We start from the raw sequence: 18704 nt of genomic DNA, 5'->3' as shown, positions 1-18704 counted from the left end.
TGACGATGCACCCGTGGGCCTACACCTACCACGGTTGTGCGCCCGGCATGGCTTCCTGCTCCCACACTCTTGTTGTGAGAGCTCCTCCACCCATGCACAGTCAACCCTGCCAGATGTATGATGACTCCCTCAGACACACGGAGCACTCCGTTGCCGTGCGTGAGCTACCTCAAGCTGCCGTGTTTTGACACGGTGTGTCTGCCTCCACAACACACTGTGGTTACCGCCACTCGCCCGCAGCAAACTAGTCAGTCAGGAGTTGAGGCTTCCCCACACAACTTTGGTTGTTGCCAACTCACAGACTGTCAAACAGTTACATGACGTTGCCTTCTGGTCAGCTGCTTTTGCACCAGTGAGACCCTCACTGAGATAACCTAGCTTTTCTCGGACATGGTTCCTGTAGATGAGAAAGTGCTGTTCTCCCTCCTTCTGATATTCCCTTGAGGACTCTGTCATTTGGAGAGGAGCCTTAAGCTGCTTAGCCTCCTATGGACTTTAATTAAAGCATTACATGCTTCCAGGGAGGGTAAATGGTTCCGCTTCAGTCGCTAACCCCGTCTGTTGCCACACCTGCTCCCTTAGACCTTGGGCTTTGTTGCAAGACATGCAGTCCAAGCTTAGTCCTTGTTAGAGGATTTTTTACGGAGAAGAACCTTCTTACCAACGACCTTCCTACCGGTTGGTTGTACGCCCTGTTGACGCTGAGGTATCCTACTCACGTCCGCCAGTTGAGATGGTTCCTCCACCGGTGCGACCCAGTGTGGGTTGCCAGTCGCACGTTGACGTTAAGCTACTCTCGGAGGTGGTTGTGGACGTTCAGTGTGTCACTAGAAAGACGTTCAACAACCAGCAGAGGTGACTTGTTGTGACGCAGTGCGGCAACCTCAGCAACCCGATAAGGGGTTGTCTGCACTACCCAGACAGTCTAGACAGTTTTGGGTTGTCGCTGTACTTCCTCGCATCCCCATGGTTGACAGTTCACAGACTGTGCAGCAGTACCATGATCTTGTGTCCGGCTCCGTCACGCATCCACCAGTGCGACCGGATTCAACGAGTCAGACGTTGCCCACTCCGTTGCCGTTTCCTCATCAGTTTCGGATGAGGAACCCTCTGATGAGGACATGGCTGAACAAGACGATCAACCCCCAGCCCTGCTATCCATCCAGAAGATGCTGAAGAAGGAATACGGCCCTGTCAGGCTGTGGATGAGTCTGGTTAGGACACTGTCATCCGTGGTTCAATTGGTGTCACTTGGAAGACTACACCTCCGTCCTCTTCGGTTTCATCTAGCTCTTCACTGGAAAAGGACAAGACGCTAGAAGCGGTCTCGATCCCGGTTTCCGGAAGATAAGTCTGGTCTAACCTGATGAAAGGACTTTATCATCCTTTTATAGGGTCTTCCCCTGACTGTTCAGACTCCCAACCACGTTCTCTTCTCAGACGCATCGGACGTAGGCTGGGGTGCGACCTTAGGCGGTAGGGAATGCTCGGGATTATGGAACTCGAGTCAAAGGACAATGCATTTTCACTGCAAGAAGCTTCTGGCAGTACGTCTGACCTGGAAAAGCTTCAGGTCTCTCCTTCAAGACAAAGTAGTGGAGGTCAACACGGACAACTCCCTGTTTTGATGTTCATCTCCTAACAAGGAGGGACCTACTCTCTGACATGGTGCGAGTTCGCTAGTGACCTCCTCTCCTGTTCAACAGGTCTAGACTTTTCACTAGTTACAAGTTTCTTCCAAGGCAACTTGAATGTCTTAGCAGATTGTCTCAGTAGGAAGGGACAATAATTCCAACATATTGGACCCTCCACAGAGATGTATGCAAGAGACTTTGGGTCACCTGGGGCCAGCCAACCATAGATCTCTTCGCAACCTCGATGTCCAAGAGGCTCTCAATACTTTGCTCACCTATCCCGGACCCAGCAGTGGTTCTTTTAGATGCCTTTCTACTAGATTAGTCTCATCTAAATCTATATGCATTCCCTCCGTTCTAGATTGTCAACAAGGTACTGCAGAAGTTCGCCTCTCACGATGGGACAAAGTTGACACTAGTTGCTTCCCTCTGGCCCGCGAGAGAATAACTTACCGAGGTACTTCGATGGCTAGTAGACGTTCCCAGAACTCTTCCCCTGAGGGTGGACCTGCTACGTCTTCCACGCGTAAGAAGGTACTCCAAGGCCTCCACGCTCTTCGTCTCACTGCCTTCAGAGTATCGAAAGACTCTCGAGAACTAGAGGTTTTTCGAAGGAGGCAACCAGAGCGATTGTTAGAGCAAGGAGAACATCCACCCTTAGAGTCTACCAATCGAAGTGGGAAATCTTCCTAAACTGGTGCAAGTCAGTATCCGTATCCTCGACCAGTACCTCTGTAACTCATATAGCTGACTTCCTCTTATATCTGAGGAAAGAGCGATCTCTTTCAGCTCCCACTTTCAAGGGTTACAGAAGCATGTTGGCATCAGTCTTCCGTCACAGAGGCTTAGATCTTTCCAACAATAAAGATCTACAGGACCTCCTTAAGTCTTTTGAGACCACGAAGGAGTGTCGTTTGGTTACACCTGGTTGGAATTTAGACGTGGTTCTAAGATTCCTTATATTAGACAGGTTCGAACCACTTCAATCAGCCTCCCTGAAAGATCTCACCTTTAAGACTCTTTTCCTGGTATGCTTAACCACAGCTAAAAGAGTCAGTGAGATTCATGCCTTCAGTAAGAACATCGGATTTTCATCCGAAACGGCTACATGTTCTACATCTTGGTTTTCTAGCCAAACACGAGCTGCCTTCTCGGCCTTGACCAATATCGTTCGTTATTCCAAACTTATCGTATAGTTGGAAATGAACTAGAAAGAGTATTATATCCTGTAAGAGCTCTTAAGTTCTATTTTAGAAACCTTTACGAGGCCCGTCTGAAGCTTTTTGGTGTTCAGTTAAGAATTCATCTTTGCCTATGTCAGAGAATTCTTTATCCTATTATTTTCAGACTGTTAATACGAGAAGCTCATTCCCTTCTGAATGAGGAAGACCAAGCTTGGCTGAAGGTAAGGACACACGAAGTTAGAGCTGTCACAACTTCCGTGACCTTTAAACAAAATAGATCTCTGCAGAATATATTCGACGCGACCTTTTGGAAAAGCTAATCAGTGTTCGCGTCTTTTATCTTAAGAATGTCCAGTCTCTTTACGAGAACTGCTACACTCTGGGACCATTCGTAGCAACGAATGCAGTAGTGGTGGGGGCTCCACCACTACAATTCCCTAATTCCAGAACCTTTTTAATCTTTCTCTTGAAATATTTCTGGGTTGTCCGGAAGGCTAAGAAGCCTTCCGCATCCTGGTTGATTTGGCGGGTGGTCAAATTCTTTCTTGAGAAGCGCCTAGATTAGAGGTTGTGATGAGGTCCTTTAGTATGGGTTGCAGCCCTTCATACTTCAGCACCTAGGAGTCGCTCAGCATCCTAAGAGGATCGCTAGGCTCAGTAAGGAAGACGTACTTAAAAAGGCAGAGTAATGGTTCAAGTCGACTTCCTTACCAGGTACTTATTTATTTTATGTTTGTTATTTTGAATAACTGATAAAATAAGATACGGGATACTTAGCTTCTAATGTTAACATGTATGCTGGTCTCCACCCACCACCCTGGGTGTGAATCAGCTACATGATCATCGGGTAAGATTAATATTGAAAAATGTTATTTTCCTTAGTAAAATAAATTTTTGAATATACTTACCCGATGATCATGAATTTAAGGACCCTCCCTTCCTCCCCATAGAGAACCAGTGGACCGAGGAGAAAATTGAGTTCTTGTTGACAAGAAGTACTTGAGTACCTGCTCACAGATGGCGCTGTTGTGTACACCCCCACCTGTATAGCGATCGCTGGCGTATCCCGACCTTAGATTTCTGTCGGGCAACAGAGTTGACAGCTACATGATCATCGGGTAAGTATATTCAAAAATTTATTTTACTAAGGAAAATAACATTTTTTAACAGTATGGTAATCACCTATATAGAATTCTTTAACGAGACAACAAACTAATAGTTTGTTGAAACTACATTGAATGTTTAAAAAACAATCCTGTATCATTATAACAGCCTTTTTGTCTCATTAAAGACCCATTTTTCTGTTGACAAAATTGCAGACACATCAGTCATCAGTACAAAAATAAAATTGCCTGTAAACAGTAGTTAAAGCAAATTTAGCCAGATTTTAACATTTTTTTTACCTTATCAGGTTAGGTGAGTATAACATGCACACATTACTGCTACATGACCAAGCTGAAATACAATGTAAAAGTTCAATAAATTTACATAATAGTAACACCTTGCTAACTCATATTAAAAGGGCTAGGGTCTCTCTCTCTCTCTCTCTCTCTCTCTCTCTCTCTCTCTCTCTCTCTCTCTCTCTCTCTCTCTCTCTTTTTTTTTTTGGTTCACATGAAGTATTTTTGTATTGATAAAAATCTTGACCTTTTATCTTTTACGACAAACTTTTTCATGTTTAAAGTTTAAAGGCCGCTCATGAATGACAGGGGCAAGGGACAGTGACATTTCCCTATCGAGCAGGACAATGCCCTTAATACTGACCATATACACATATGAACAGCGCCCATACAGCAGATAGTCCTATAGGCTCCCCCAAACCCTCCATCCTTAGCTCACAAGTGAACTGGGTGTCATATCAACATGTGGCTTTTGTATTTATGCTATTTATATCAGTATTCCTATATAGTAAACCAGAAAATTTTTGTGGCAGTTTTATTTTCACGTTAAGAATTTTAACAAGAAAATAAAACCACTGCAAATATTTCAGGGAGTTTAACCAACTTACCAACAAAATATCCAGCAAATTGGTATCATCTTTTCCAAGCAGTAGAGGTCTGCCACGATGTTTTTTGGACAGTTCATACGCAGGTTTAAATTGTTTATGTAATCCCCATCTCGTGTACTAGGATTTTATGTTACGAACAGTTGATTCATTAACGGGACTTCCAAGTTCAGTTGTAAGTTTTTTGTATGTTGCACACAGTTTTCGATAGCATATTTTGCCATTTTAACATGAATCTCTGATGAATAATTGTTGTAGTTGCCCAGTTTATGCTTTGTTCCCCCTTTACCAACTGGTGAACTGTCTATAACTACATTTTAATTTTCTTCATGTACATTTTCAAATCCGGGATTGTCCACTTTAGGGAGCAGCGAAAATTTCGGCGACAAAGTTCTTATTAAAGACTTGTGCATCTTTCAACTCCAGAAAGTTAGACAACACTAATTTAGAATAAAAAGTGTTCATACAAACAGGGTTTTTTAATACTGTTTAAGTTATTTAAAGTTATTTACACTCATTATCCCTTGGTCTGTGTTCAAAGTCACCTTCCAACACTTATGGGATCCTTTCCATGGTAACGCACTGTCTCCATTCAACTTTGGTCTGTTGGCTAATCTACCCTGTGAGGTAATGGTGGGACTTGAGTTGATTCGAGGGGCTCACAGACGCCCTCATGCTGAATGGTTCCCTATTTTTCCTTGTCAAGGTCCCGAAGAAACTTCCAAGGCTCTCACTCTCTCAGGGAAGTGGGCTGTTCTCTATGGTGGATATCATAGAGGAGATTCTTTTCGTGTCATATCATCTGCAGACCGGATCACAGAGTTCCTCTTCTTTCTGGCTGGGAGAAGCTCCTCTCAGTAGCAACCGTTAAGGCTACCGCACGGACTTGAGCATGGTTTTTCGACGGGAGGGGATACACCTCTCCTGATATTTTCCTTGCTTCCTTTCCATACTGGGCTACTTTCCTTATTGAGCCCTAGGGCTTGTAGCATCCTGCTTTTAAAAATAGCTTTAGCTCAGTTAGTAATAATAATAATAGTCAAATACATTTGTAGTACAGTAATGTAAAATTAATTTTGTTCATACTTTTTATATATGTTTAAGCTTTTATAAACCATTTTACACTCTTAAACAATTTTCAAACTCGGTTAAGTTTACTGCAGACATATGTATTAAAGAAAAAATTAAATTTGAAACAACCACCAATGTAGATACTAAAACCTCGTTGATGATGACGATGATGACTAGCTGTGCAATACTGGACAATGTAGATGAGGATGATGATGATGACTAGCTGTGCGATACTGGACAATGTAGATGACGATGATGATGATGACTAGCTGTGCGATACTGGACAATGTAGATGACGATGATGAGGTTAATGTACTGCACAACAACAAAGAGCTTTATAACTCCTCTGAAGACTATTACAGCAGGTACTTCGTCTGGTGGTGTAGTATCTTCTCCATCGTTGAGCAAATTTATATTTTCCCTGAAGGAATACCTGAGCCTTTTTTTTGTGGGGAGTAACATAAAGTACCTTTTCTTCTGTTCAAGGAGGTTTTTATAAATGTTCACGCCTTTGTCGATTGTATATCTGAACTGTAACACATGAATCATCCGAGGATCCCAATTTTCCTTCATTCACTGTAGTCTTTTTTTTTTTGTAATTTTTGCTGTAGTTGACAGGTGATAAGCTAGCTTTGTATTCTTCCCTTAGATCCTCTTGTTTTTTCTTTTTCATCTTCACTTGTTGACTCCATCATCTCTCAGATCTTACTCCATTAATACTTCAACACTTCAATACTTCAACATTTTCAGTAATCATACCGGTGAAGCCATATCCTCTTAGCAGTTTTTCCAGCCTAGCTGGCTTCTCTGTTGTAGAGTGGTGGATTTCATCCAGAGAGAATCCTTTATAGAAGTTGACTGCGTCTAACTACAATTTTTCCCAGCAGGCATTGAGTGTTTCACTTTTCATCTGCTTTATGGCCTTCTAAATATTTTGAAGACACATTGCAATGGTGTACCCATGCCAGTACTCCTTCACCAAGAATATATCATCAAAGAGCGTAGCTTTGACCAGGTATTTTATGTATAGAGTGCCTTAAATGTACGAATCAAGTTATGGATCAGTCATGTGGTGTTTGGTGGTAAGGTTTCAATCTGTACGCCCTCATATAACAGGTTGATTGTGTGGCTTCCAGCATTGTCTTGTAAGAGAAGTACTAGCCACCTGGAAGGCAGTGATGTAGGGGGAGAGAAAAAACTTTTGTTATTTTTTGAGACCAGGTAGGTCATTGTTTGAAATAATTAGCAGTGACTCGGGTAATTATTGATTGCAAAGGTAGATTTTATTATTATAATTTGGTTTCTGATCATAGTGCATGGCATTATCAAATGTATGTTAAACCGGCTTTTAAGAAACTTTTTTTTATTCGTAGGCTTTATTATACAAATGCTTATCATGATAGTCATCCATAATTTGCACATGGTGCAAGTATTTACTTTGGGTATGAATCAACCCACATTTTTTAAATATGTTTTTATTCATAAATATCTTTTATCTCCAGGCATATATGATAACTGCTCCAGATACATATGAATGAGTTGATAGTTTTACAGAGCCCTTATAGCCTAGAAGTAGTAGTAGTAGTTTACACTTAACCTCACACGAATTGATACCAAATAACCTTATTTTGTTTGTTGTTGTGGCCAATATGGTAACCTCCGTGACGGGTGATCGCCAGACTGGGGTTCGAGTCCTGCTCAAACTTGTTAGTTCCTTTGGTCGCTGCAACCTCACCATCCATGTGAGCTAAGGATGGGAGGTTTGGGGGAGCCTTTAGGTGTATTTGCTGAGTCATCAGCAACCATTGCCTTGCCCTCCTTGGTCCTTGCTTGAATACCAGAGGGGCTTGTGCGCTGATCATATGTACATATGGTCAGTCTTTAGGATTTTGTCTTGCTTGATAGGGCAATGTCACTGTCCCTTGCCTCTGCTATTCATGAGTGGCCTTTAAACCTTTAAATCTCAAAAATAGTGTGAAGATTGTTTTTTTATTTAAAGAAAACCTCAAATTAGATAGTTTCATTAATTATTGTAAAGATAAATTTGGATACTTTCTTCAGTTTTTACATCTTTTTGTGAAATCATGCTAATCTCTGTAATACACTGTTCACAATTCATCATTGTTTAAGGGGTGTGAGATATGATCTTTATGGGAAGGATGTAGGTGCACTTGTATATTAAAAGTTCCCCAAAGTATGTACTGTAAATGGCTATAATAAAAGTTATAAACTGGAATACTTCATATTAAAAATTCTGCTTAATTACAGGCATTTGTTTGTATTCAAATATTTGCATCACAATTACAGTATTTTGCTTAATTTCATAAATCAAATATTTTTTTCACAGGCAGCTAAATGTAATGGATGAGACTTTTGTGATCAATCAAGTGAAGGAAGATGCATGTTTTGTGTCTTTAGATTTCAACAGTGACATGAGAATAGCTAGAAAGACAAAACAAGACAATACAATACTTCGTGACTATGTTTTACCAGATTTCACGACAATTAAGAGGGGTTATGTAAGGTCTTTGGAAGAGTCTACCGGGAAAGCTACAGCTGGTGAACAGGTAAGAACATAAATTTATTTACTGAAATCTTCATAAATGAAGAATTAAGCTTTGCATTTATTTAAGACAGACCATAAGAACAGAATTAATTTATTGGCAAGTATGTTTATACTGTAATTATATTCTGTTCCCTAGCAAGTCCATTTTATTCATCCATCGCATGGTTTCTCATTGTATTATTTGTTCCTACCATTATACAAACCTTTCTTACTTTAATATTAGAGATGGCTTCAGTACAACCTTGAACAAACTTTGAATTATTAACAAGGTAGTAAGTTAATGACAGGTTGTGTGAGGGAAAAGTCCAGGCTATGCTGGTATGCCCTTGTGACTTGTGAAATTGAAATTTTTTCTCAGTCACTCCCTTTAGTCGCTTGTTGTGTGTTTCTCATTTCTTTGTTCTTCCCTCTGTGTTTATGCTCTTTGATCTAGTAAGTCTCTTTCTAGGTGTCTAACATAAATGAGGAAAGTTGTAAATCTAGAATGGGTGTTTTGTGTCACTGCTTGGGTTCTGACATCACTCTGAACCTGGAGATCAGGGTTGTGTTTTCTTATCAAGAAGCATTTGTGCCTAGGATAGCTAGTTGTATGTATTTATACGTACACTATCCGGCGTTCATGTTTTAAGGGAGTATTTAAGGGAACAAATTCCTTTTAAAGCTCGAGTCTCTGCCGCATGGCAAAAGGGGAAGTTTTTGGGTGATTTTGCATTTTCCTTCTCATCTCTGTGTTTGCTTGTAAGGATTCCCAGAACTTTTAGGTAAACTTGAGCCGGGGATTCAGAGTTCAGTTGTTTTGTGGAAAATACATATTGTTTTAGATTTGTAATATTTCTCTTTTTCTCTTTTGTGAATGCACGATTACAATCGGCATTCGACTCCATATTAGAGAGAACAAAAAAAATTTAGACTTGCTTGTGCAAAGCACTTGCCTTCCTAGAGTAAAGAAACATTAAAAGGCAGCTCCTCTCTAGTATGTTGGTAATGTGTTTGCCCAGCATTAGCATGGCAGCAGATTGATCCCACATCGGGATCATATGTTTTATTTTTTTGTTTTTTTTTTTTCCCTTCACTCGCATTTAGTTTTCTAAGAAAGCTTTATGCATAGAAGCTTTTGTTCATGAATTGATATTTTCTGCCTCAGGAAGATAGTAAGCTGATGACAATCTGATAAAACTGGACCCTTTTCTTTTGTTTAATCATGCAGTCTCTAGTCTGTTCGGTAGTTTCAATGGATACTCCTACCATTCTTTTCTCTTCCAGTGAAAGAAATAGGGTTAGCCAGCCCTCCATTGAAGACAAAGAAACTACAATAGTTGATTGCCGTAATGTTTTCTCCATCAACATCTACAGCTGCAATCTTCTGACTTTCCACTCTTGCTCTTGATGAGCCAATGTTGAAACGACTCCTCAATGCTAGTGGCTTTGGAACGTTTCCACGCAACTGACGATGCAAACATTTTCGTAACTTTACGGTGATTGATTTAGTGATTTCTCGTTGTTCAATGGCTCCTTTTCGATCGATTTGGGCTTCTGTGGTTAGGCGAGACTTCCTGAAATCTCCACCCTTTGCAATCGTGAGAATCTTATTTGATTTATCTCCTCTAATCTCTATGGTTTAGGTTAAGAGAAATGGTGAGCTCTGCTCTTCCATGTCTATCGCCAGTTCTGGTAGGAAATTTAGTTTGTCTTATTGTCTCGATTTTTTGATGAAGACAAAGGCTTTGTCACATCCTCCTCCCTGGTTTTTCCTGTTGATCCCAGTAGGATGTTTTAGGACACTTGTAGGATTACTTATTTCACTAGTGAGAGCCTCTCGTATTCTTACATAGAGTAGCCGACATTCTTAGTCAGGCTTGTTTAGTCTCCTCGCTGCTTCTTGTGACTTATTCGCCTAGAATGTGATTTCATTCTTTCAGAGAGACATATTGTCGTGTAGGGGTCCTGGGTGTACATGGAGACCAGGATCCATGAGGCCACAGTCTCAGAGTTTTGGCTACAATGGTGGTCCACTTGAGGACCATTCCTGTCATCAAAGTGTTAAAGGCGGCTGCTTTTCGGCCATTATGTCTTTACCTCTCTTATGTATAGTCTGTCTTTATGGCGGTTGGTGACCTTGGTCTTAGGGTCTGCTGGTAACAGCAGGAGAGGTCGTCAGACAGGAGACTTAATTATACCTTTCCCTGTATGGGTTAAGGTCTTTTATGGCTTATTATTTTGTATTATGTAGCTAGGTTAAGGATGTCATTCTTTGTCTCAGGTTAATGGGTCTTAGTATGACGTAGTTGGGTGATGGGATTGTTAGGTTAGGTTTAAATTTAATCCTTGTTATACCTTTTAGAGTCTAACAGAGGTCAAGAGGTTGTCGCTTTACAACTCTGGGTGACAAAGCCGCCAGTTACTCTTGATCCCCTGCTTCTTGTCAGTATTCATATGAGAGAAGTGACAAAGTGATACTGTCGTCGTGTGTCGGAACATCAGGCTACATGGCCTATACCCCATGTCTCCTGACAGGAGGCCTATCACCTTTGGAAGGGTAACAGATCAGATTTGACCTGGAACAACTATACTCAGCTTCGAGCTTTTGCTCAGAGAGTTTATGCCTCAACTGAAAAGGAGTACAATTTAATCATAAAAGAAACCCTCTCTGGTACAACTCAGTAACATAAATGGTGGTCTACCCTTAAATCTGCACTCTTTGGTGTAGATGCAACAGTTCCTCCTTTACTTAAACCAGATGGCTCAGTCACTCACTGTCCAAAGGAAAAGGCAACCCTTTTGGCTGATGTTTTTGACAGTAAACAGAGTAATGAAAAACTTGAACTTCCTCATTCCTGTTTTCCTGAGGCTAAACTAACTAGTTTAGCTTTTCGATCTCGTGAGATTAAAGCTCTGTTGATGGACCTTGATGCTTATGGAGGTGTAGACCCTAATGGTATTTTTCCTTTGTTTTTTATAAAGACAGCAGATTTCTTAGCTCCAAAGTTATCTGTTATTTTACGCAAGTTAGCAAGAAGAGGAGCTTTTAGCACTTGTTGGAGAATTGGTAATGTTACTCCTCTATGTAAATGTGGTTGTGGTAGCTCAAGTCCCACTGATTACCGCCCAATTTCCATAACTCCCATATTATCTAAAGTTTTTGAACGTCTTCTGGCAAAACGTCTTAATAGGTTTGCTGAAGGTAATCATCTATTCCCTAGTTTGCAATTTGGTTTTCGGAAAGGCCTTGGAGCATGTGATGCCCTTCTTACAATCTCCAATGCAGTACAGAAATCCCTTGATTGTGGTCGGGAAGTTCGTATGATTGGCCTTGATTTTAGTGCTGCCTTTGACCGTGTTAATCATGAGGCCTTGTTTTCAAACTGAAACAGTTGGGAGTGGGTGGGTTGTTTCTTAGCATTATTATTGATTTTTTAAGTAGTAGATCTCAAAGAGTTGTTGTTGATGGGCACCATAGTGAGTATAGGAATGTGATATCCGGTGTTCCACAGGGTAGTGTTCTTGGCCCATTACTTTTCATACTATATACACATGACATGTGGTTTGGCCTAGAAAATAAGCTTGTTGCATATGCAGATGATGCTACTCTCTTTGCATTAATTCCATCCCCTGAATGTAGATCTGGGGTTGGTGAATCCCTTAATAGAGATTTAGCTAAAATTAGTGCATGGTGCAAATTATGGGGTATGAAGTTGAATCCTAACAAAACTCAAAGTATGATTGTAAGTAGGTCAAGGACGGTGGCTCCTCAACATCCGGATCTCAGTATTGATAATGTTTCTTTAAATTTGTATGACTCTTTCAAAATTTTAGGCGTGATTCTTGACAGCAAATTTACTTTTGAGAAACATATAAGGTCTGTGTCTTCTTCAATTGCACAAAAAATTGGCTTATTGAGAAAGTCTTTTAAGATATTCGGTGATCAATCTATTCTGAAGAAGTGTTTTAATTCTTTTATTCTACCTTGTTTTGAGTATTGTTCTCCTGTCTGGTCTTCAGCTGCTGATTCTCATCTTAATTTGTTGGACAGAAACTTACGGTCTATTAAATTTCTTATTCCTGATCTAGATATTAATCTCTGACACCGTCGATCAATTAGTTCATTATGCATGTTGCATAAGATTTTTCATAACTCTGACCATCCTTTACATTCAGATCTCCCTGGACAATTCTATCCTGTTCGTAATACTAGGCAGGCAGTTAATTCTAATAGCCAGGCCTTCTCCATCATAAGACTCAATACTACGCAGTACTCTAGAAGTTTTATTCCAGCTGTTACCAAGTTGTGGAATGATCTTCCTAATCGGGTTGTTGAATCAGTAGAACTTCAAAAGTTCAAAGTTGGAGCAAATGCTTTTTTGTTGACCAGACGGACATGAGTCTTTTTATAGTTTATATATGACATTTTTGTTGTTGACGTTGTTAATAGTTTATATATGATATATCTCTTTTGACATTACTTTGTTTAGAATGATTTATTGTTAATTTGTTCTCTTCAGTTATTTATTTCCTTATTTCCTTTCCTCACTGGGCTATTTTTCCCTATTGGAGCCCCTGGGCTTATAGAATCTTGCTTTTCCAATTAGGGTTGTAGCTTGGATAGTAATAATAATAATAATAATAATTAATCCATTTAGTTGTTCTAGGCACTCATTACAGGGAAATGAATCGCCTCCTTCCTATGAACCCTTTTTTCTCTGATGATGACAGCGTCCTGTTGAATCAAGCAACAGGTGATTACTTTGGCGTTGGCAATGTTGACAACCTCCCTCCTTACATCACCTGCAACTGATTTAATGGGACTATTATGTTCTTTCTTATGAGGATGGGGATGCCTCCTGTGCCTATTCTGCCTCTCAGTTCTTGAGAATTAGCTGATATTTGGTAGTACCATATTCTGGTTGGCAATTGGGATTCTCAGTAACTGTTCGAGTCCAGTCGTCTGGCCCTTCCCCCCTTCTTGGCCAACTGGGTCCAGGGTGGGTTCTCCTGCCAGGAAATAGAAGCATTATTAGCTCTCTCCCCACAGGATTGAGACTTTGCTCCCGCTACCCTTTCTCTTGGTGCTAGGCTCGAGAATTACTTAATTCTCGAGCTTGGCGTTATTAGCCTTCGATTCATTAGGGATCTTTTAAGGAAATTCTTCTCTTCCTGTCTTTTCTGCCCTAGATAAACAGATTCAATTTGAGTCACTGCTTTGTTAATTGTTGGCTCTGGTTTTTATTGTCAGCAGATTTGTTGTCGCCTGTCTCCAGCTGTTGTTCTGGCTGGGAGGTGAAGGGAATTAGGCAATAGGCAGGCTTCTTCAGTTGCCAGTTGCCAGGGAAAATCTGTTTGCTTTCCCTTCAGTTGCCTCCTGGCATCTTACTGAAGGGATTGTCCTCCTATAGGGCAATGAGTTGCTTGTTTCACCTTGCACCCTTTCTTTTTGGTGTTATGGCGGCGCTCTGGTCAGGTGCACGTTTCATTGTCTTCCTCAAAGAGGATGCTTGGACTGGAGCTTATTTTTTCCATTTCGATTTGTTACTGCTGACCTCACTCTGGACTGACCTTTAGTTCTTACTTGACCTGCTCTGCCACAGCATCTGGTAAGAATTGTACTGGTATAAGTTCTGGGTTTTCTGGCTTTATGCTTTATTCTTTTTTCTTCTTCCTATTCCATTCAAAAAGGGGAAATTCTACCAGTTCCCTTCTCAGTAATGGGGATAGTTGGTTCATATAAATTATCCTAAGGTAATGTTCATTAATATGGAATTTCCATTATAAGATAAATATCAATTATTTTTACCTGGCTAATTTAGCTAGTCCCATCCATCCTTCTTTACTTCTAGTATTACACAACTGGAGAAAGAGTTGAGTCAAGGTTGTTCCATCCGTCAGTGTTACCAATGTTGGTGCAGAATAGGTATCAGGGTTGCCAATGTGGTAAAATTTTGGGCTGGTTATTTAGATTCAGGGCTAGCTAAATTATACTGGTAACTATTAATAAGGTTAATTTTTTTTTGTGAAAATTTCATTTTGTTGCAAAGGAATTCTAAGCAATTCTTGTTTCCCTTTTTTTCAGCTAATTCGTCTGAACAATGAAAGATTCAGTATTCCAGAGCTTCTATTCAATCCTAGTGATGTTGGTATTCAAGAAATGGGAATCACTGAAGCCATTGTCCATTCCATTAATAAATGTCCTGAAGAAACACGTCCACATCTTTTCAGGTTAGTAGTTTCTGGTGTTGTTCTTATTGGTAAGAAAACACCTTTTAGAATAATTTGTTGCTCTTCTTAAAGGTGTTAATTTTTTATTGTGTCTTCACTTTCATTTTGTTAATTAAACTATATAAGTAAGTACTGCACTAGCATAAAAAATTCTATGTATAATATAAAGTATTTGAGAGGAAATTTTGCCGGTCATGGTTAAAATGTACACATTAGTACTGAGTTATCCGGAATTGACAAGTATTCTAATACAGGATATTGTTGTAACAATACTTTGATAAAATTTTGGAAGATGCAACCCAGAATAACTGTTTGCTTGATAACAACCCCATTGCGTTCACATAACCTGGTCATGTATTAATGCAAAACTCCTGACACTCAAGTTTCAAAAAAAGAAAAGGAAACGACCTGCTACTCCCTGTCAGTTGGTGCATGCATGTCTGGTTTTCCCCATATCTGATGTGATAAAATTATATTTGTTCGTATACAAATGAAAACCCTTGTCCTTTACATAGGAGATCAATAACATCAAAGATGTGATTACAGTAATTAAAAACTTATTACGAGGTGTTAATTACCAACAGGTAGTTACATGCTGATAGTGGGGAGGTGACTGCCCCCTCTGCTGGTTCACTGACGACTTATTTAGATAGCCATCAGTGGGAATATACGTTCTTTCTAATAATTTCTGTTCTTTTCCAGAATGTTTGGCTTTAAAAGTATGTGTTGTTCACAGTAATTCCCTTAAGTGTCACTGAAGGCATGCACTATTATGAGTGCATCAGAAGTTGATCTTTATCGGATATGCCCTTCATGCAGAGGGCATTCGTGTTCACAATCTTCACCTTGTGATGAGTGTTGGGAGTGGCCATCCTCCCAGTGGGAGAGATACAGCTGGAGAAAGAAGAAGTTGAAAAGAGACTTCGCCTTCTGGGTCTTCCTTGAAGTCAAAGAAGGCTTATCTTGCTTTATTAACCCCTGGTACTCATCCACCAGACTCTTTATTGTTCTCCTCCCAGGGCCAATCAAGTGTGAGTAATGGTCCTTTAACATTGCAGCAGTGGGTCCTTGTGTTTCTCCAAGAGAAATTGTGGGGCTTCCTTATTTTCAGGTTTCAGATGCATTGCATTTGCTGTGGCCTTTTGGGGAGATTTAAGGTTCCCCTTCAGAGGAGAAGCTGTGACAGACTCTATCAGCAAGGTACCAGGAAGAGGTTCCTGCTGCAACAGACCTTGACCCTCAGGTGTCTCCTAGGAAGTTTTCAGTCGTCTCTTTGGTCCTTTGAGAGTTTTTAGTAGGAGACTTGTCTCCTCAGAACCTTTCCTGAGGGAACTGTCTTTTCCCTGCACAGAGGATGGCTAAGCAAGTGTCTAACCCTCACCCTTCAAGGAGGTCTCCTCCTTCAGAGGTTTCTGAGCCTTTGCATTATGTTGTTCCTCAACCTTTGTGAGATCCTTCCCCTTTGGAGGGGGATCATAGGTTAGCCTCTCACTTGCAATCTTACTCCTCTCCACCTTCCGCAGGTTTTCAAGAGACGACTCCTTTTCTTCCAGACATACTTGATCCAGGCAAGCCCTTTTGGAGAGTCTCTCTCCTAAGGACACCTCACTCCTGCATGCCTTGCCCTAGCGAGCTTCTTTCTCCGAGTCTTCCAGATGTTCTTTGCATTTCAGCCCTTCTCCGGAATGCGCCTTAACCTAGCATGCCTGGCATTCCAGGCAAGATTCCAGTACCTCTTATAGACACTCTTCACCTCTTTGCGCCTCACCTGTGAGTTCTTCTCCAGGACACACCTCACATCTGACGGATCTCCGCCTCTGGACAATCAGCTTCCAGACTCATGTCTCCTGTATTTGCTTCACCTATCCACACTGTTTCTTGATGTCTCAAACTCCGGACACATTTCTTCTGGATGCGCCTGCCTCCCAGTCAGCCTCACTCAGCGACCATCCAGATGTGATTCTCCAGTTCCCTAAGCGTTTCTGAATGCGCTTCCCCTGACCACACTACTCACTCATCTAGAGGTCTTCATAGGACTTCTGCTAAATGTTCCAGAGGGCGCCAGATACATTATACTCCTGAGAGATCTAGACGATTTACTCCTAGGAGCACAAGGCGCGTCACAGTGGATCACTCTAGGCGTAGTATTCATGAACATGCTAGATGCTTTTCTCCCGAGCATTCTAGGCACTTATTGATCTGCAGATCAAGTTAGTTTGACCCTGATCATTTCCCTGTCTCTGATTCAGAGAAACATTCCAGATCTCGCAAAAACGTACTGGTCGTTCATCTTTCAGCTATTGGAAGACGGTGCATTTCAGACACTTGTCAAGGGGACAATTGACAGAACGCTCTCCTTCCAAGGATAAGGCTAAGCAAATGAATTCTGGAGAGGGCAAATCTTTAAAGGAGAATTAGACCACTTGTCAATTGCATCCCTAGTACCTGAACCCAAATTGTCCAGGCAAGATCCAGAGTTGGATCCCAGGGACGTGGACAGGTCAACACGCGCTCCAGAATACGGATCAGAAATAAGGTCCAGGTTATGCCACCTAGAGGGAACACTTCCATAAGATCTAATCAATGGACTCTTTCGCCTATAGAATTCAAATTGGACCACTTTCCACCGCTCAAGAGGGCTAGAAAGGACCATGGAAAAGAAGATCTCTAAGGAGCAATAGGGTCCTACAAGTAATCTTGCTCTCATAGCAACTGCTTCCTGGCAGAAGAAAATCAAGGTCTGGAAAACAAGTCCCTAAATAATCGGCCCCACGTATTCTAGGATGCCCAAATACATTTCTGTCTTCCAAACTAGAAACTCCTCTAGGAACTATTCATCCATTGCTTCAGTTTCCCATTCTTCTGTGAGAGTGGTAGGGAGGGACATTATTTTTGCTTATGACCCTCTTGGGGATTGATCTGGGACGATCACTGAGAGGGAGGATCCTGATTCTGACTCGAAAGAATCTAAGGGCATTCTTCCTCGGCTTTAAGCTTCCAGACACCAAGGAGGGCAAATCAGATTCAACCTTCCTCCAAGTCCTTTGAAACATCTGGAGGGTCAATGGATTTGGGGAAACCCTGCCATCTCCCCCTGAAGGCAGGAAAGTGGCCATCAATAGTCTGCCTGGCCCTTGATAGCTTCCTTGGTCAGTTCTAGCTAAGGAAGCTTTAGATGATCTTAACGCTTAATTTTCCAGGGAGAGGGATCTTTAAGAGTGGGGAAGTCCTCCTGCTTGGTTCCTGCACTGTTTTTGAGACAGAAGAAATACTACAAGACTCAAGAAGTCCATCTTTCCCCTCTCCCTTTGGATCCACCAATGTCAACAGAGCGGTTAGTGGCATCATTAGTGTCCTTCTCTGCAGCAGAGGCTTCAGTTATGGAAGCCATGGTCATGGCCGCCATGCAGGCGGCCTCTTAGGTTGACCGCTGGTTAGGGAGTATTGGCTATTTAGCTAACATGAAAGACTTGTCTGACTTTGACAAGAAGATAGCCATTAAGGATATTGTCCTTATCACGGCTAGGGCAGTCGAGTTCCTGGTGCACCAGGCGGCGGACCAGTGTGTCAGTGGGGTGCTGAAGAGGCGAGATGCTATGACCTCAAAATTCCACAAGGGTATCGGCTGCCAAAAGGTATTAAACCTGAGGAATTCATCCATTGAAGGCCCTTCTCTCTTCCCCGTGATGGAGGTTGAAGCAGCCATGGAAAATGGAGGAAGGGTACGCTAGACTCTCTTACTTCTAGCAAGGCTAAGACAGTCTCGCAATTGCCGCAACTTTGTAAAGGTCCCACAATATCAAAGGTATCAGTACATATTAGCCTTTAAATGCAACTTCTCTGTAGCATAGGTTCCTCAGGCAGGAGTCTCAAAGTCATTACATGCAAGATGTGACCCACAGGTCCATGAAAACCTAACGCTTGGAACTGTTCTGGCGGCTTAGCAAGTGGTTGAGCTACCTCTAGTTTCTTTACAGGACAAGTAGCTATGGGTCCAGGGCAAAGGTTATGAGTATGTTTGGGTTGAAAGTGAT

At 41.4% G+C, this 18704-nt stretch overlaps 1 protein-coding gene across 2 annotated transcripts in view; it reads left to right on the top strand.

Moving 5' to 3' along the window:
• LOC137657873 (actin-related protein 6-like) overlaps positions 1 to 18704 on the top strand; it is a 103409-nt gene that overhangs the window by 76470 nt on the left and 8235 nt on the right. For both annotated transcript variants that reach the window (XM_068392479.1, XM_068392487.1), the window contains exons 6-7: positions 8242 to 8461; positions 14525 to 14670. In XM_068392479.1, coding sequence (XP_068248580.1) covers positions 8242 to 8461; positions 14525 to 14670 — 366 coding nt within the window. The remainder of the gene's footprint in view (positions 1 to 8241; positions 8462 to 14524; positions 14671 to 18704) is intronic.

Source organism: Palaemon carinicauda, chromosome 1 (assembly GCF_036898095.1).
Source record: "Palaemon carinicauda isolate YSFRI2023 chromosome 1, ASM3689809v2, whole genome shotgun sequence".
NCBI lineage: Eukaryota > Metazoa > Arthropoda > Malacostraca > Decapoda > Palaemonidae > Palaemon > Palaemon carinicauda.
The sequence above is the reverse complement of the archived record's forward strand: the minus strand, read 5'-3'. Positions and strand labels throughout refer to the sequence as shown.